At 41.2% G+C, this 15,225-nt stretch overlaps 2 protein-coding genes across 2 annotated transcripts in view; one reads left to right on the forward strand and one right to left on the reverse strand.

Moving 5' to 3' along the window:
• The window catches only part of RCBTB1 (RCC1 and BTB domain containing protein 1), a 26,050-nt gene extending 17,969 nt beyond the window's left edge, over positions 1-8,081 (forward strand). The window contains exons 9-12 of the mRNA XM_009277145.2: positions 3,192-3,318; positions 3,810-3,961; positions 4,652-4,782; positions 7,941-8,081. Coding sequence (XP_009275420.1) covers positions 3,192-3,318; positions 3,810-3,961; positions 4,652-4,782; positions 7,941-8,081 — 551 coding nt within the window. The remainder of the gene's footprint in view (positions 1-3,191; positions 3,319-3,809; positions 3,962-4,651; positions 4,783-7,940) is intronic.
• A 2,065-nt stretch (positions 8,082-10,146) lies between these two features.
• The window catches only part of SETDB2 (SET domain bifurcated 2), a 51,423-nt gene continuing 46,344 nt past the window's right edge, over positions 10,147-15,225 (reverse strand). The window contains exon 26 of the mRNA XM_009277147.2: positions 10,147-11,042. Coding sequence (XP_009275422.2) covers positions 10,903-11,042 — 140 coding nt within the window. The 3' untranslated portion in view covers positions 10,147-10,902. The remainder of the gene's footprint in view (positions 11,043-15,225) is intronic.

Consider the following 15,225-nt stretch of genomic DNA (forward strand, 5'->3'; position numbering starts at 1 on the left):
AAAACTCGTGGGTTGGGATAAAAACAGTTTAATAATTGAAATAAAATAATGATAATAATAATGAATACACAAAGTGACACACAATGCAATTGCTCACCACCTGCTGACCGATGCCCAGCCAGTCCCCGAGCAGCGGCCCCCCTGGCCAGCTTTCCCCAGTTTATATACTGAGCATGACATCACATGGTATGGAATGTTTCTTTGGCCAGTTTGGCTGTGCCCCTTCCCAGCTTCTTGTGCACCTCCAGCCTTCCCAGTCAGTAGAGCATGGGAAGCTGAAAAGTCCTTGGCTAGTGTAAGCATTACCTAGCAACAACTAAAACATCGGTGTGTTATCAACATTGTTCTGGTCCTAAATCCAAAACACAGCACTGTACCAGCTACTAGGAAGGAAATTAACTCTATCCCTGCCGAAACCAGGACAATATTCCTACTTGGAAGACTGCTCCTAGCACTTGTTACTTTGGTAACAACTTTGAATTATAAGTGTTGTCTCTAGCTTTCCCTCCTTAGTATTTACCCTTCCAATATGAATATGAAGGAGCAAATCTCTCTCCTAAGTTTCATGTTAGGAAGGTAAAGTAACAGAATTCCAAGTTTTCATTTTGAGATGATTTCTCTCAACTCGATTTAGTTTGACTTTCCCCAAAGACGGGCAGACTTGTAACTAATAGTCCCTGTATAACAAGACCCTAATATAATTGTTTTCTCTGTTAGAACTCTTTTCTTATACTATCTTGGATTATACTTTGGGATGCAGTCTCTGTACCAACAAATAAGCCCAAGCCTTTCTTCTTGATTATCTTTGATTCGCATACTGCTAATTCTTATTTAACCCCAAATATGCTATAAAGTGCTCAGCTTGCACTTCCTTGAAAACATGAAGGTGTTTCCATGTTCAAAACATGAAGATGTTTTCATCTTAGATCTGCCGCTTCAGTTCTTGAGATCGTTTAGGAGATCTAATCTGTTTTCATGTTGACAACAGATCCTAACTTTGTTAGTCCCTGTACAAAATTGGTTTTGTAGAGGGATCACATCCTAAGTAACCTTCCTCCAGACTCAGACTTTATCTTTGCATGTGGCTTGTCCTAACCCAGCTTCTCCACCTTAGCTTCTCATTTAGCATGTTATCACGTTTTTAGAGGTCTAGATAACAGCATCTCGTCTATAGAGGTAAACTGAATAGTCTTACTAAAGAGGGAGAAGATTAGCTTGGAGTGATCTGCTTCTGGGTAAATCCAAGTCTTGTTTTATCCCACTTCTCACTTTCTCCATTCTCTAATCCTCTGTGGTATGTGATAGTCTTGCCCTCTGTAGAGGTCTGATGGTTGTCCAGCTCTGTTGCCTTTTGCTAATAGTGAAGGCTGTTTAAATGACGTCTCCCCAGTTTCAGTACCTTTCGAGTCCTTGATTTTTATGAAGTATTCCCAAACTGAGTATAACAAGGTATTTGAATTTTATATCTGTATTTTAATTCCTCTTAGCCTTTGGGGGTTCTTCCCCTCTTATTCTGGTAATCCTACTTACTGAATATTTAAATCAAAAGCATTAATTCTGAGAGCATTTTTAATCTCCATTTTCCATATGCATTTTTTCCTTCCCCACCTTTTTTATTCATATAGGTTAAAAACCCCCTTTTTTCTTTTTTTTTTTTTTTTGTTTTTTTCTTAGTGAGAGCTAACTCTGCATAAAGGTTATTGTTCTACTTCCAGTTATGATGTCTCTGCCAAAAAAATGAATCAGTCACTCAGGATTGGCTGTGGTGAAGTACAAATCTGCAGCCTTTTTTTGAGGAATGAACTTAAGGTATTTGGAGTGAAAGTTGATCTACTGCATAGCTTAAGCTAAGCTGATGACCTAGAAAAAAAATCACATGAGCAAATGGAGGGGGATTGGAGCATGGCTTAGTTAGCCCTGATGAAATGCAGGTTCTGTGGATGATCCATGTAAATCGGAGGAGCGTATGGTCTTTTGTGGCCCAAACACAACTTGTCTGTTACAGCAGTTTGTTATAGCAGTATTTCTTTTTAAAATACCGACTAATTTAGCTGTCCCTAATGGTGAAGAGTAATTTGTGGATTGTATGTGGATGAACAGTATGCAGTCCCGTGGGACACAGGAGACAGGCCACATCCTGTTATAGTGGAAATGCACTTATTTTTCTTTTCCATACTTTGCTTCTTAGAAGCCACGTGTTTTGAAACACACTTTTAAGATGCATCAACAGAAGCTTCAAATAGTGGGTTAAATTAGGTTTTCTAAAACTTCAGAAGAACTTTAGCAACTTTCTTGCTTTACCACAAGCCTTAGCCAACTCGTGTTGCAACTCTTATGTGATTTCTAGAGACACAGAATGGGACCTCTGTGGGACCAGTGCCGTAGGCCTTAATGTAAAGAGCTGTCAAAGAGCTGTGATATCTCAGCTTTAAACCACTTCCAAAATTGCTGAAGTCCTGTGTCCTTGGTAGTAGATACTGTCTTCTTGGTACAGTCTCTCTTCTTCAGCAGCACTGCTGTTGGATTTTGTGTTGTCATAACTGAGCAATAAACTGAGTATAATGGTGTCAGTGATAGTTCATGTTAGCGAGCCCTGGCAAAGACCTTAACAGACAACCTGCAGGCTATATCCAATCTGACAGCACAAAAAAGTGGCCAACTGGTGACATGTTTTCTTACTATTTCGGCTCAGATCACACTGTGTCAGTGCGGCTGAAGTACGGTACACCGTGTCTCAAGTGAGTTGCAGGTGATGCTGTAGATTCCCATTACTAGCAGTTTGCAGGTTAGCTGCAGGGACCAGTTTGCAGTTTGCAGAGCTGAGCTGACCCAGCACTAGCACTGAGTTGCCAGGAGGCTGGTGATTTCATGGGTGGTGCCCAGGCGGAGAATGAGAAAGGAAGTTCTCCAGGTACTTTCCTTGGTGCTATGCTACCTTTGTGCAATGAGCTGGAACGGGAACTGCTGACCACTGCTGCCTGTAGCTGTTGTGGAGCGGCCCTTGCCAACAGGAAATGGTATTGGATTAATTCATTCTTCCCATTTCACTGCTTAAGCCAACGGAGCCCTGATACTGACCTATTTTCCTTGACATGCTCTTAGTCGAGCTGCTAGCTTTAGTTAGTGATGTGTGTGTTCCATTTAAGGTGCTTAACATGGGGTTTTTGTTTGTTTTCAAATTGTTTCTGTAGAGCATGAAGACTTTTTAACAGTAGCAGAGTCTCTGAAGAAAGAGTTTGACAGCCCAGAAACCTCAGACCTAAAGTTCCGTGTAGATGGAAAGTACATCCATGTCCACAAAGCTGTTCTGAAAATCAGGTAGTGATCATGTTTCATAGCTCTTGTTTATACAGAATAACCTCTTAGTATCGCATCTAAGGGGGGGAGAAGTAAGGGGTAGGGAGGGACCCCTAAACCTGTAATATATAGCATCTATGTATCCACAATCACTTTAAATGAAGTGATTGTAAAAGGAGTTGAATCAAAACTCTGTCTTAAAATGGTCCATATTCAATTTTCACTAAGCCTGTTTGTTGTTCCCAGGATAATAAGTTCTGTTAAGTTGGTCTGATTGCAATGTATACACAGACGTTTCTGTAGCATAAATCAAATAAGAGTTTTATCTTGATGCACAAGTATAACAATGCCCACAGTATTAGGAACCAAAATGTGGACCACTGGCTGTGATGGGGTATGGTAAAATATTTGTGAATATTGCAGAGTGCCCCAAAGACATATTTCGGGGGGACTGTAATGTAACGTTCATGTGTACATATAATAGTGTTCCAGATGATGTCTTTGTCTCTTAGGTGTGAACACTTCAGAACCATGTTCCAGTCATACTGGAATGAGGATATGAAGGAAGTGATAGAAATAGACCAGTTTTCTTACCCTGTGTATCGTGCCTTTCTTGAGTACTTGTATACAGACAGTGTTGACCTTCCGCCTGAAGATGCAATAGGTATTGCTTATGGTCCAATTATGTTAGAAAGCAGCATCCAGAAAACCTGAGACAGGGGATGCAGAATAAATGTATTAATACAGGCTTCTAGTCTAGCCTATAATGTGTTTTACTGGTAATTAATTAAGCTGTCTTTAAAATACTGTTGTAGCAAACTTACTACAGCAAAAGTGGTACATATTTAGAAATAAACTCTGAGCAGTTTTTTTAAGGTTGGGAGAGAAACTATTTGTCTGAGTTAAAATACTTGCGTATTTTACTAAATTAAGTCAATTATTGTTTAGGATAATATGAAAGAATCTCAGTAGATCTAATAGGGGAAACTCGGACAGCAGAGCAAAGATCAAGCTGTAATTGAAGCACAGATTTTTATAATGGTAGCTTTTTGCTTGTGTTGCTGTTTTGTGACAGTTCCACTCTCGCAAGCAGTTAGATATGCAAATCAGTAGAACAGCTTGCGTATTTACAGAGATTAACAGGATTGCGGCATGAGGTAACAAAAGGCCTTTCTTCCTGTGTAGTGGTAAAATATATTTTTCTGAATAGTGACCTACTTGCAAAAAGCATGTTATAGACATATAGAACATGGCATACAAAGTACAGATGCAACCTGTACCCCAGGAGCATAAACTGTTGTTGAAAGAGCAGAGATCATTACAAGTGACTAATATGATGGCATTTTAATTGCAGGGCTTTTGGATTTGGCTACTTCGTACTGTGAAAATAGACTGAAAAAACTGTGTCAACACATTATCAAGAGAGGAATTACTGTGGAAAACGCATTTTCATTGCTCTCTGCTGCTGTCAGATATGATGCAGAGGTAAACTTCTAAACTTCAATCTCTTAAATAGGTAGCTGCTTTCTGACTTAAACTATAGAGAAAAGTAGCCAGTTATATTTTCATATAAACTCTCTCTAACTTAGTATCAGATAATACTATTTGCCACTTTCAGAATTTGAGACTGTTGGAATTATAAAAACTGTATTTGCCATGAGAGATGTATCTTCCCCCCCCCCTCCATAAACCAGTACTGGGAAGGTGAACTGGTACACAGGTATCTAAAGATGACTTAAGTCCCAGGCTGAGACTCAGTATCTCTAAATGTTTGCATTGCTTAATTTCATGGTAAAAGGCTATGACGCTGTGCCGAGCTTCATGAATTACTATTTCTGTGTGTGGGAACTGTAACAAAAAATTTCTGAGGATGAAAACACTAACTCTGAGACAAGGGAAGGGTTTAAATACAAAGCAAACCCCCTAACATTATGAAGAGCAGTCTTGTAAGCCTTAAGTTACTTATTTATAAGGTTGTGTGGTGTGTGTGATGTCATATGGTGGTAGGTTTGGGGATTGAGTGCATTGGGCTTTTTTTTTTGGTTGGCAGGGTGTTTTTTTGTTGGCTTTTTTTTGTTTGTTTCGTTTAGCTACAGTCAAATACACTTTCAGTCTTAACAGCGTGCTAATGAAATGGCAGGATAAGAACTGCTTTATGTGCCTAATAAATTTTGAAGACAGAAAGAGTGTGTGAAAAGGGGGGAAGGCTAGCAAAACTTCCCTACTGCATAATGTCTGATTTCACTACTAGATCATTAACATGCTGCTTCGTGAACTAATCAGGAAGTATTCCTGGGCTTGCTTCGGCTATTAGTGTTCAGCATAGTATCTGTGCATCATGTCTGCAAATTCGCGATTGGTTAGTTTTTAACTTGCTACTTCTGCTTATAAAGCAGTTTTGGTACTCAGTAAATCGACTCATTGCTTCTTCTTGTACTTAATATCCAGCAATTGGCATGCAGATACCCTAACTTATTTCAGAGCCTTGTAGTGTGTTGCTTGTTTGATATACCTTACCCAAAGGGCTGTTTTGGTGTCTGATTGTGGCTTCAGCTCTACTGTGAAAAATGATTTCTTTGGTGGGTGTTCATGGAAAATAGGAAGACTTCCATATTTTAGCTTTAAAAGATTTTTTGCAGGATGGGTCTTCAGTATGTGATTGGTTCTGCTTGTAAAGGGTAGAAGAAATCCAGTTACTATGCCTTGGCTGTACCTCACTAGCTAAATCAAGTTAGAACCATAGGCTTAAGTGCTACATCAAAGAGAGAATGGGTGACACTAAGGGGCTGGTTTTTAGTAAAAAGGGATTTTTACATGCAGTAATGCTGGATGGAGGCTTGAAATGGCTTGGGTGATGTAGCTTGTTCAAGGGGCTGTGCGTCTGGAAGACAATAGTTAAAAGAAGCTGCTTCACTAATTTAATATATCTCCGTGACATGAAACTCTCCTATACTGTCTGTCTTTTGGTGATTGACTGAATTGAAGTGGCTAGAATGAGGTCAGGTCTGGCTTCTTGTCGTAGCTTTTAAAATAATCATTGGAGGCTTCTTATTGTAGCTTTTAAAATAATCATTGGATGTACCTTGTGCCTTTATTCACTTGAGTCTATATGAACTACAGTTTGCTGGGAGTGCATCCATCTGCAAATGAAATTCAGCCTTTTTTTATACAGAACTTTAAATTTTCCAAAGTTACTTACTAGTACTACAGTGTTTCTGTTTATTGTATGCTTCTGTTGCATTGACTTGGAATATGACTTTTTTTTTAATAAAGCAGTACAAAATATTGTAATGTGTACAGTGTAATTTTGTTTAAAATGCTAGTTCATTCTGTTATTTAAAAAAAGAAACCCCTCAGTGTTCAGTTCTAATGAGCTTGTCTTTTTTCGTTGCACAGATGCCACACAAGTCAAGATCTGCGGCTTCAGAATGCCTGGTTTTAGGCCAGGATATATTTTTATATTATTGTTGTGTCAAGAACTCTCACTGGCACACAGTTGCTCTAGCTTTCAATATTGACCTTAAGTGAAAACATGACTATTAATCAGTCTTTCATATCTCATGTGGCTTAAAAGAGCTCTGCAAATTTGTTATGCCTTACTGCAGTGCCTAGTCTGCTGAGCAGCTAAGGAAGGGTGTGTTCTACGTATAAAGTACTAGTTCTACAAACTTGTGACATAGAGTGGAGAGTTGCAATTTTTAAGGGCTGCAGCAGCCTCCTTATAGCAGCTTAGATCTGCACCACAAAGAGTAGATTTCCGCCTCAACTGAGGAGTTGGAAACAAATAATCTGAGTGGGAAGCGTTCTGTGGTCAACCTTCTATTGACAATGACTGTCTCTTGGTTTTTGGTTTTTTTTAGACATCCTTTCTCTCTGACATCATGCGGGTGCAATGATGGTTGTTTGTGAGGTTTTTCTGATCCTTAAATGGAAGGCACTTCCAAGTAGACTCAAATGTCCAGAGCCTGCTTTCTGCAAGAATTGCTATGCTGTATTGTGCCACAGTACTTCTTTTGAATCATTTTGGGGACATCTGTGAAATACTTCATAACATGAGTCTCTTTCTAATGCTCAGAAAGGCCTTCTGCCTAAACTGTGCTTTGAAACTACCAGCTAGTAGACACTTGCACTGAGCCTGGTGACATGCAACAAGGCTTTGGTTAAGCCCTTAACTAAGCAGGAAGTCAAGCAACCTTAGGTATACATTTGAGTTTATATTATGGAACGGAAGAGCTGAATTTTCTTAATCCACAGTCTTGGTTATATATCATTACCCCAAGATCTCCTGTTTGAATTGGGTTTTAATAGCTGTTAGTGAATGCAAATGAAACTTTTCAAGTGGGGAAACCTTTAAAATATATATTGCTCAGAATAGCTGATTTTTGTGACTGCAGCTCTATGTAGTGAGAACCAAGTTATAGTTACTTTTCCCCTTGCAACCATGTTACACGGGTAGCATTACTATTTTCTGTTGCATTTACATAGTGACTGTGTGGGGAAAAGCAAGGAGAGCCACTGGGTTAATGTGTTTATCTAATTCTTTGCAAAAAACAAAGCATATACAGGCATTTGTGCCTGAATGTAACTTTCTGTGATGGAAGCAAAGATAATAACATTTTTTTCTTTTTTTCTTTTCTGTTCAGGACTTAGAGGAATTCTGCTTTAAGTTTTGTGTCAATCATTTGACGGAAGTGACACAAACTACAGCATTTTGGCAAATGGACGGTCCCCTGCTAAAGGAATTCATTGCTAAAGCCAGTAAATGTGGAGCCTTTAAGAACTGAAATGAGGCTGTAAGTTACAGGTGTTTGTAGGGTTTTTTGCAGTTATAACAGGATGTCATAACTGTACGGGTAAAAGTGAGTGTTACCTGGTCTCTTGTACCAGAAGACGTAAAAGGCCACAGTGAAAACAAATGTTTCCTGTGCTCAGGAGCGAACTGTTGTAAAAACGTCAAGCAAAATATTCACTTGCATTTAGCAAACCTGGACGGTGGAACCAGCTCAAGATTTCAGACGGAGAGAGGAAACACTGCAGTGCGCAGAGGATACCAGCCCGGGTATCCCAAGGACTTACCTTTTTAGCCTGGCAAATCTCAGTTCTAGCACCACTTGCTAATATTTTCAATTTGCTTTTTGGGGTTGGAGAATAGTCTGTCTGACCTGAGCCACTGAATCATGTCACTTAAATCATGAACTCCCTGGGATCATGGAGAAGCAAATGGCATGGATATCTCTTACTGCATTTGCATGATTGTGAATTAATTTGCCATTTGCTGTGTGTCTTTAACCAAGTGTATTTGGTGCTTAGAAAAGCGTGCAAAAATAATATATCCTGAAAGCCTGCGCAAGTGACTTGGAAGGAAGGGGTAACTAGCACATCTAATTGGAAGTAAATCTATATTTGGGTATACCTTAACATAAGTTGTAATGTGTACTTTGTGTAATCTGTTCCAGCAATATTTATAATGGTTAATGGAAAAAATTCCCTCTGCGTTGACTTCAGATTATGCTGGTTCCCTTGGAGGGGAAGGGATACACTGATCTGAAAGCAGGGCGGTTGCATTTAAGTGTTGTAAAAATTTAAACTACATGTAATAAAATTCACTTTTTTGTACCTGTTCACTTCTTTCGACTTTGAAGAAAATTGCAAGCTTTTTGTATAAGTTGCTTTATTTAAAAAAAAAACCAAACAAAAAAACGGAAACCCCAAAACCAGGTATTACTGAATCTTACTGGTTTCACTGTGCTTGACAAATACCTGTCCACCTCCATTTCAGAAAACAGCAAATTTATTTGTAGGCACTAATTCAGACCCCAGTGATTGCCATCTATGGATCTGATTTTTTTCACTAATATGTCCGTATGTGACTGTAACCTTACAGCGGGTATGTACGGACATACACACCTACTTTATTGTGCACTTTTAAGGCGTTACCTCCCCACCAAACACAGGGCAGAGCGGAGAACCTGGAACTTCAGATTTGAAGTTGAGGTTAACTCGGGTCTAATTTTGGGGTTGTGACTTTGCTCAGTTTTGCAAAGCTGGAAGTTTGGATTGTTGATAGAGGCAGGGAGCTCCTGTAGCGCGACGTTGGGAGTTCAGTCTAGGATAGTCGGACAAAATGCTTCCAAATGTGTCATAAATGTTTCTGATCAACAACTTGTTTTGGATTGCAAACTCTAGACTAAAGGTCTAGCTTGGCAGGGGGGTGGAGCAGAAGAGTACAGGACTTGTCCTGAGCTTGTCAGCGATTCAGATCGCTGCTATGAGGAAAAAGAGCTCACATGAGCTTTTATGTCTTTCCCATGACAGTGGATTTGCATCTTTCTGTGATCAATCCATGCTCCATGATAATGCACTTTTGGCTGAGGTGGCAGGTTTCTAGGCAGAACGGCTGTGAGCAGAGCTTGAGTCCTTGGCGCAGGCAGTAAATGGGTTGTGTTTCTAGTCCTGGACAGCCAGCAGGCCTGAACTGTGGAAGCAAGTAAAAATACTGGTATTTTGTTCTGTTGGGCACAGCTAATCGTTCTACCCCAAGCGCTTCCGTTTTGGAAGTTGTTACTCTCTGCTTACTGATCTCCACCTTCATACAGAACAAGATCAAGTCACAAATTTTGACTAGTCGTGGAACGAGTGCAGCTCTCCTAACAGGACGGTGCTGCAGCCTGTCATGACAGGCGGTGTTTGACATGATCATCAGGGCAATGGGTGACTCTGGTCCCGCTCTGCTCGCTACTGAGAGGCAAGCTGTGGTTGAACCATGGCCTGACAGCGTACCCCCTCCTCGGCTGCATCCCATGCAAGAGTGAGGCTAGCGAGCATGACTGAACACACCACTTTCTTAAAAACGTTTTATTTTGTTAACTTACCCTTTTGTAGCTAACCAATGCTTTTCTGTATTCAAACAATTTTTTTAAGACAAAACACAGGGAAGTCATAGCCTTTCTTAATGGAGAAAGGAAGATACGGTCCATTGTCTGATCCATTTTACATTGTATATGTTGTTTAGAGTACGATGCCCAACCATTTCTGGTCTGCCTGCAAACACTGTTTCATTGCTGCCATTACAGCAGAACTAGTTATACATTAAGCAGTCAATCAAGCATTGTTTAATTAAAACAAAAAACCAACAAACTCCTGTTTATAATTCAGAAGGCTTCTTTGAGTGCAAGTTCTGCTAATTTATCTTCTTTGGAAAGCCAAAGCAGCCGTGTGATCCTTAAAACACCGCTGTCTAGTTGCAGACAGCGAAGCAGCTACCGCACACAGTCAGAAGAGGGCTCCCACAGTTAAACTGACTTTAAAAAGCTGATGCTTCTGTGTCTTTGAGAAAAAAGTCTTCACTGGAGGGTGTTGTTGAGCTTTAAAAAAAGCTAAGTTTGGTGTATAACACTCACTGATCCATAGTAAAATTTAAAGAAAGGGACAACTTAAAATTATTGCAACAGTGAGGTATAAAAATGAGTAAAACATCCAGCTCTTGCTGTGTCCCAATCTTGGCAGGGGAAGGGGGGGATAAATTTGACACTGACCAGACGTGCTCTATGGTTTCTATCATTAGAAAACCCTAAATATTGACACCACTACAGACCGACCGAGGGGTTAGTCAGACACTGTACTAGATGTATTAGCGGTGTTCTCTTGGGCCGGAAGGACGACTTCTTTTAAGTCCTGCAGCAGCTCAATCTTGTTATCCAGTCTTTTCCTGCTTTCCAGAAGTTCCTGGATTTTTTCCTCTGTTCCTATTATGAAAAAGAAAGGGATAAAAGCTTTTATTCATGTGCAACTATTACTAATTTAAAATATGTCATATATGCATTAACACATAGCCTACAATGAAACCTCTGCCTTTCTGAAGCGAAGTCTTCAGCCTGCTGCCCTGTATGCTTGGTCTCGTCATGAAGAGATGGACTGTGTGTTGTATGAAAGAGATGATAGCTGAAGTATCGAAGTGTCGGAAGAAAACACAAAGCAGCAGAGTTACATACTCTGCCATCCATATACTGTAGTCTCAGAGCCAGCTACCTTACAGATTTAATTTAAACCATCACAGCAAATGTAAAACTTACTGGTTTAGTTACTAACCCCGTGTTATTTTGCATATGAGCTTTACCAGTTCCATTTTCAGAATCCATTTGTATGGGGACTCCTCCAATAAAGATGCATTTTGAATCTTTAAAGATAACATCTCTGAATTGCACACTTACTTAAAGCAAATTTACAAGCCTAATGGAGTTTAGCCACCACCACAATTAAACCTAGAAAGAGATGGTTTGGACAACTGCATTCAACACCTAGAGTCTCAAAAACGTGACTCAAGAGTGTTTAATGTTCCTGCTTCTGGCAAAACCGTTATTGCCAGTATGCTGATGGGGTTAGCCCCGTTCTTCACCTTACTCGCAAAGCCCTGCCTGACTGGGTTTCTGCTGCCATTTTTCTGATGTTGAAGACTATTGAAATCAGTGAGCGCTCGGTAACAGGCCTCGCTAGAATTCAGAAGCATTACCGTAACCTTATACTGTTAACTGTAAGTTTTAAATGAAGCGCCTGCTCTGTTCAGTAACAAAACACGCAGAGGTGTCGGTGACCTCTGAGCAGCAAAGTTAGACAGTGAACACAAACACGTTTTCTCACAGTGTGCGAGAATACCAGAGTTAAGATTTTAGTGAGAAGCAAAAATGTATTTTTCACTTTTTTAGGGGGGAAGACATTGAAGGAGGTCTCCAAAGTTGTAATGGGTGGAGCGGGGAAAGTAGCTCCAGCCGTTTACCCCTGTTCGTTCTGAATTACAGAGCCTGAACCACCCTTAACTGTGATTTCTAAAAAGAAAAGCCTTTGGCCTTCTGCCTTCCCCCTGCTTCTTCCTCTCTGTTCAGAAAGCCCCTCGCTGCTGCTGTTTGTGTGTGTACGTGGAGGACTGCGTATGTGCGCACACTTTCATAACGCATTTTTAAATACATTACCCAATGAGGTTGAGCGCGGATGTTGGAAACGGGCAGCCAGAACGACGGTGGCGTCCACCGCCTCTTGAAAATTCTGGGTAGCAGTACATTGAAGAGGGACCTGACGCCTCACCCTAGCTCTGACTGAAAAAAAAGCAGGTGCCCCCTCTCCTCTCTGCTTTCCTCTGCAGGCGGGTGTCACGGCCCATCGGTGTCCCACCATGGTCCGTGCCCACCCTTCCACAGCGTCAGCTCAACAGTTGACAAGACTGCAATGGAAATCGTCGTCTTCATTGCTTGCCACGGGCAGCCTTTACGGCGTTTCCACGTGGTATCAAGCCTACGTGGTTAAAAGAACTAGCAGGCACATACTTGAAGAAAAAAGCTGGACGTGCACAAGTGGGAGCTGGAGAAAAAACTCTTGGAGAATATTCGGATATGAATTAATAAATTATCAGAAATAAACAAAACTAAGAGGAAACATAACGATTGTGTCACTGTATCCAGCCTATGGGTGACCTACAGACGGAACACATACGGCTCCATTTCTCTTCTTCCAAAAGGATGTGACAAACAGCAACAGCCCAGAGAAAGATGTCAGTGATGGGAATGACTGGCCTACGGGAGCGCTTCCACAGGAAGGCAGATAGATAGATAACAGATTGGGAACCTTCCACCTCATACAGGAGATGACCTAAAGGGAAAGAGTATGTATTCCTGTAAAATCGGGAATGGCCTGAGGAATGTGGACCTGGAATGACTGCACTCGCTCTTCTGTAAGACAAGTGCTAAGGCGCTCTCGGTGAAGGTACCGCGCAACAGTTTTAAAACGAAGTGTCGCCTTCTCTGCACAACTAAATTGCAGAATTCACTGCTACAGATCCCCTGAAAACAAATCCTACCAAGGAGCTCAGAAGCTACTGGACAGACTGCTGACCAGCAAGAAGAGGAGATTAAAGCCGACTGAGGTATCGCCCCAAGCAGGAGACACGGCAACAGAGCGGAAAGCAAAACTCAAGGAAGTCACTTTTCCTTGGAGGAGACAAGAAGAAACTCCAACCTAGAATTTTGAAATCACTGATGAGGCAATAGCAGGTCCCACATGAAAAGTTTTAAATGCAGCCAAGTTTGCAGTAAAGCTGCATGCTGCAAAAGGACTGTTTATCCCTGGATATAAAAGGGATTTAAAAAAGCAGTATCAACAACTACAGTTCAGAGTAACCTTGCTGTGCTGATGCGTAAGGCTTTGTAACAGGTTTTGCACGATGATCCAAGAAGTCAAAAAAAGATAAGATGAAAACACGGATTGAAGGTAAAGCACATCAGATGACCCAAAATCATCAGTTCCAGGAAAAAGAGCAGACAGTATTTATACTAGTCCTTCATACACCGTCAGAGAGACTGAGTAGCTAGAGCTTGGAAGACAAATTGGGACACACACACACAAAAAAATTAAAAAAAAAAAAAAAAAAAAAAAAGGGGGCTTTTTCCTCCCCCCCCTCCGGTTCCACTTGTAATTAACATGCTTATCATTCCTTTCTGACTGGTTCATTTTAAGAGCTCCTCCTGGATCAGTTTTGGAACCAACCTTGATGTGTGTTTTCATTATTGACCTTGAAATTAAAAGTAGGCTGACGGTATCAGAAAAGAAGATTGTGTGGTACAGGAAGAACTGAGCTGCTCAAGTAGCGGGGAACTGGAGAGGGGACAGCTGTTACACACGAGCATCACACGGTTGTGTGTATGTAGGTGCCAGTATCAAGAATTTCTCCTGTAAGCGGAGAAGAGGATGAAATAATTGATGCAGCTGTGAAAGAAACAAGTGCGGTCCAAGGTGGTGTCACATGGGGAATTATGAGCGGAGATGTATTAATGCCCTCAGATGAGGCGCTTGCGGAACCCTGTGTCGGATAACTCTGCAACACCCGTCACTCCCATTTCCAAAAGAGGAATTTAAATGTGAGAACAGGACACTAGAGAGGGCCTGGCTTTCTCAGTCAAGTGAAGGTGGAACGGGGGAAACAGCAAACATCACCTTCACGCACTGAACCTCAGCGTTAGCTAATTAAACCCCACCTTTTCACAGGGATAAATTAAAGCAGAAGTTAGAACAAGGATGCTAACTGTTAGCGAGGGAAATGGGAGCAAGAGACCTGCCTATCTGACAAACGGTTTTAACCTCGTTGCTTACAATAGCTGAGACTGGAGTCCAGGCCCCAGGGTTTCCTTCCACACCAGTGGTCCCAAGTGACCGCTCCTGCCCTTGTTTTCATTTCACTCTGTGAGCGCTCTCAGCTTGTTTTTCCAAGCACGTTAACAATTGCCATCAGGTCCAGGGAACTTCTGCTGATAGTGTTTAATGCTCTTAACTGAAACACAACAGCCAGTCTGAACAGCATTCATCAGACAGGAGCAAAGCTGTAATGCAGGGAAGCTGCTGAAGGGAGGCTGCAGAGGAGGAAGGGAAATAACCTGCAGAAACAGGACACGAGTGCGCCCTGCAGGAGAGGGAAGTTCCTCTGGGGTGGAGACCCTTCGGTCTTTTAAAGCTGTGGAACTGTGACTTGCCTTCCCCTTCAGGTCAGCCAGCCAGATTTGGCATACTGTATTTCTAAAGATTCAGGTAGCAAGAGCTTTTATTCAATTATTTATATAATGTTGAGAAAAAAGTTCCTTGGCATTTTCATTTTAAATGGTCATTTTATCAAAATGCTCAGAAGAATAACTTCAGTGCCAAAAACCATACCAACTGCTACTGCAGGGAGAAAATCAGAAGGGCCAAAGCCAAACAAGAACTAATCGGGCTACTGCCGTAAAAGACAATAAAAAAAGTTTCTGTAAATACATTGGCAACAGGAGGGCTAAGGAGAATCTCCATCCTTTATTGGATGCGGGGGGAAACATAGTGACAAAGGAGGAGGCAAAGGCTGAGGTACTTAATGCCTTCTTTGCCTCAGTCTTTAGTAGTAAGACCAGTTGTTCT

Source organism: Aptenodytes forsteri, unplaced genomic scaffold (assembly GCF_000699145.1).
Source record: "Aptenodytes forsteri isolate BGI_AS27 unplaced genomic scaffold, ASM69914v1 Scaffold145, whole genome shotgun sequence".
NCBI classification, from domain to species: domain Eukaryota; kingdom Metazoa; phylum Chordata; class Aves; order Sphenisciformes; family Spheniscidae; genus Aptenodytes; species Aptenodytes forsteri.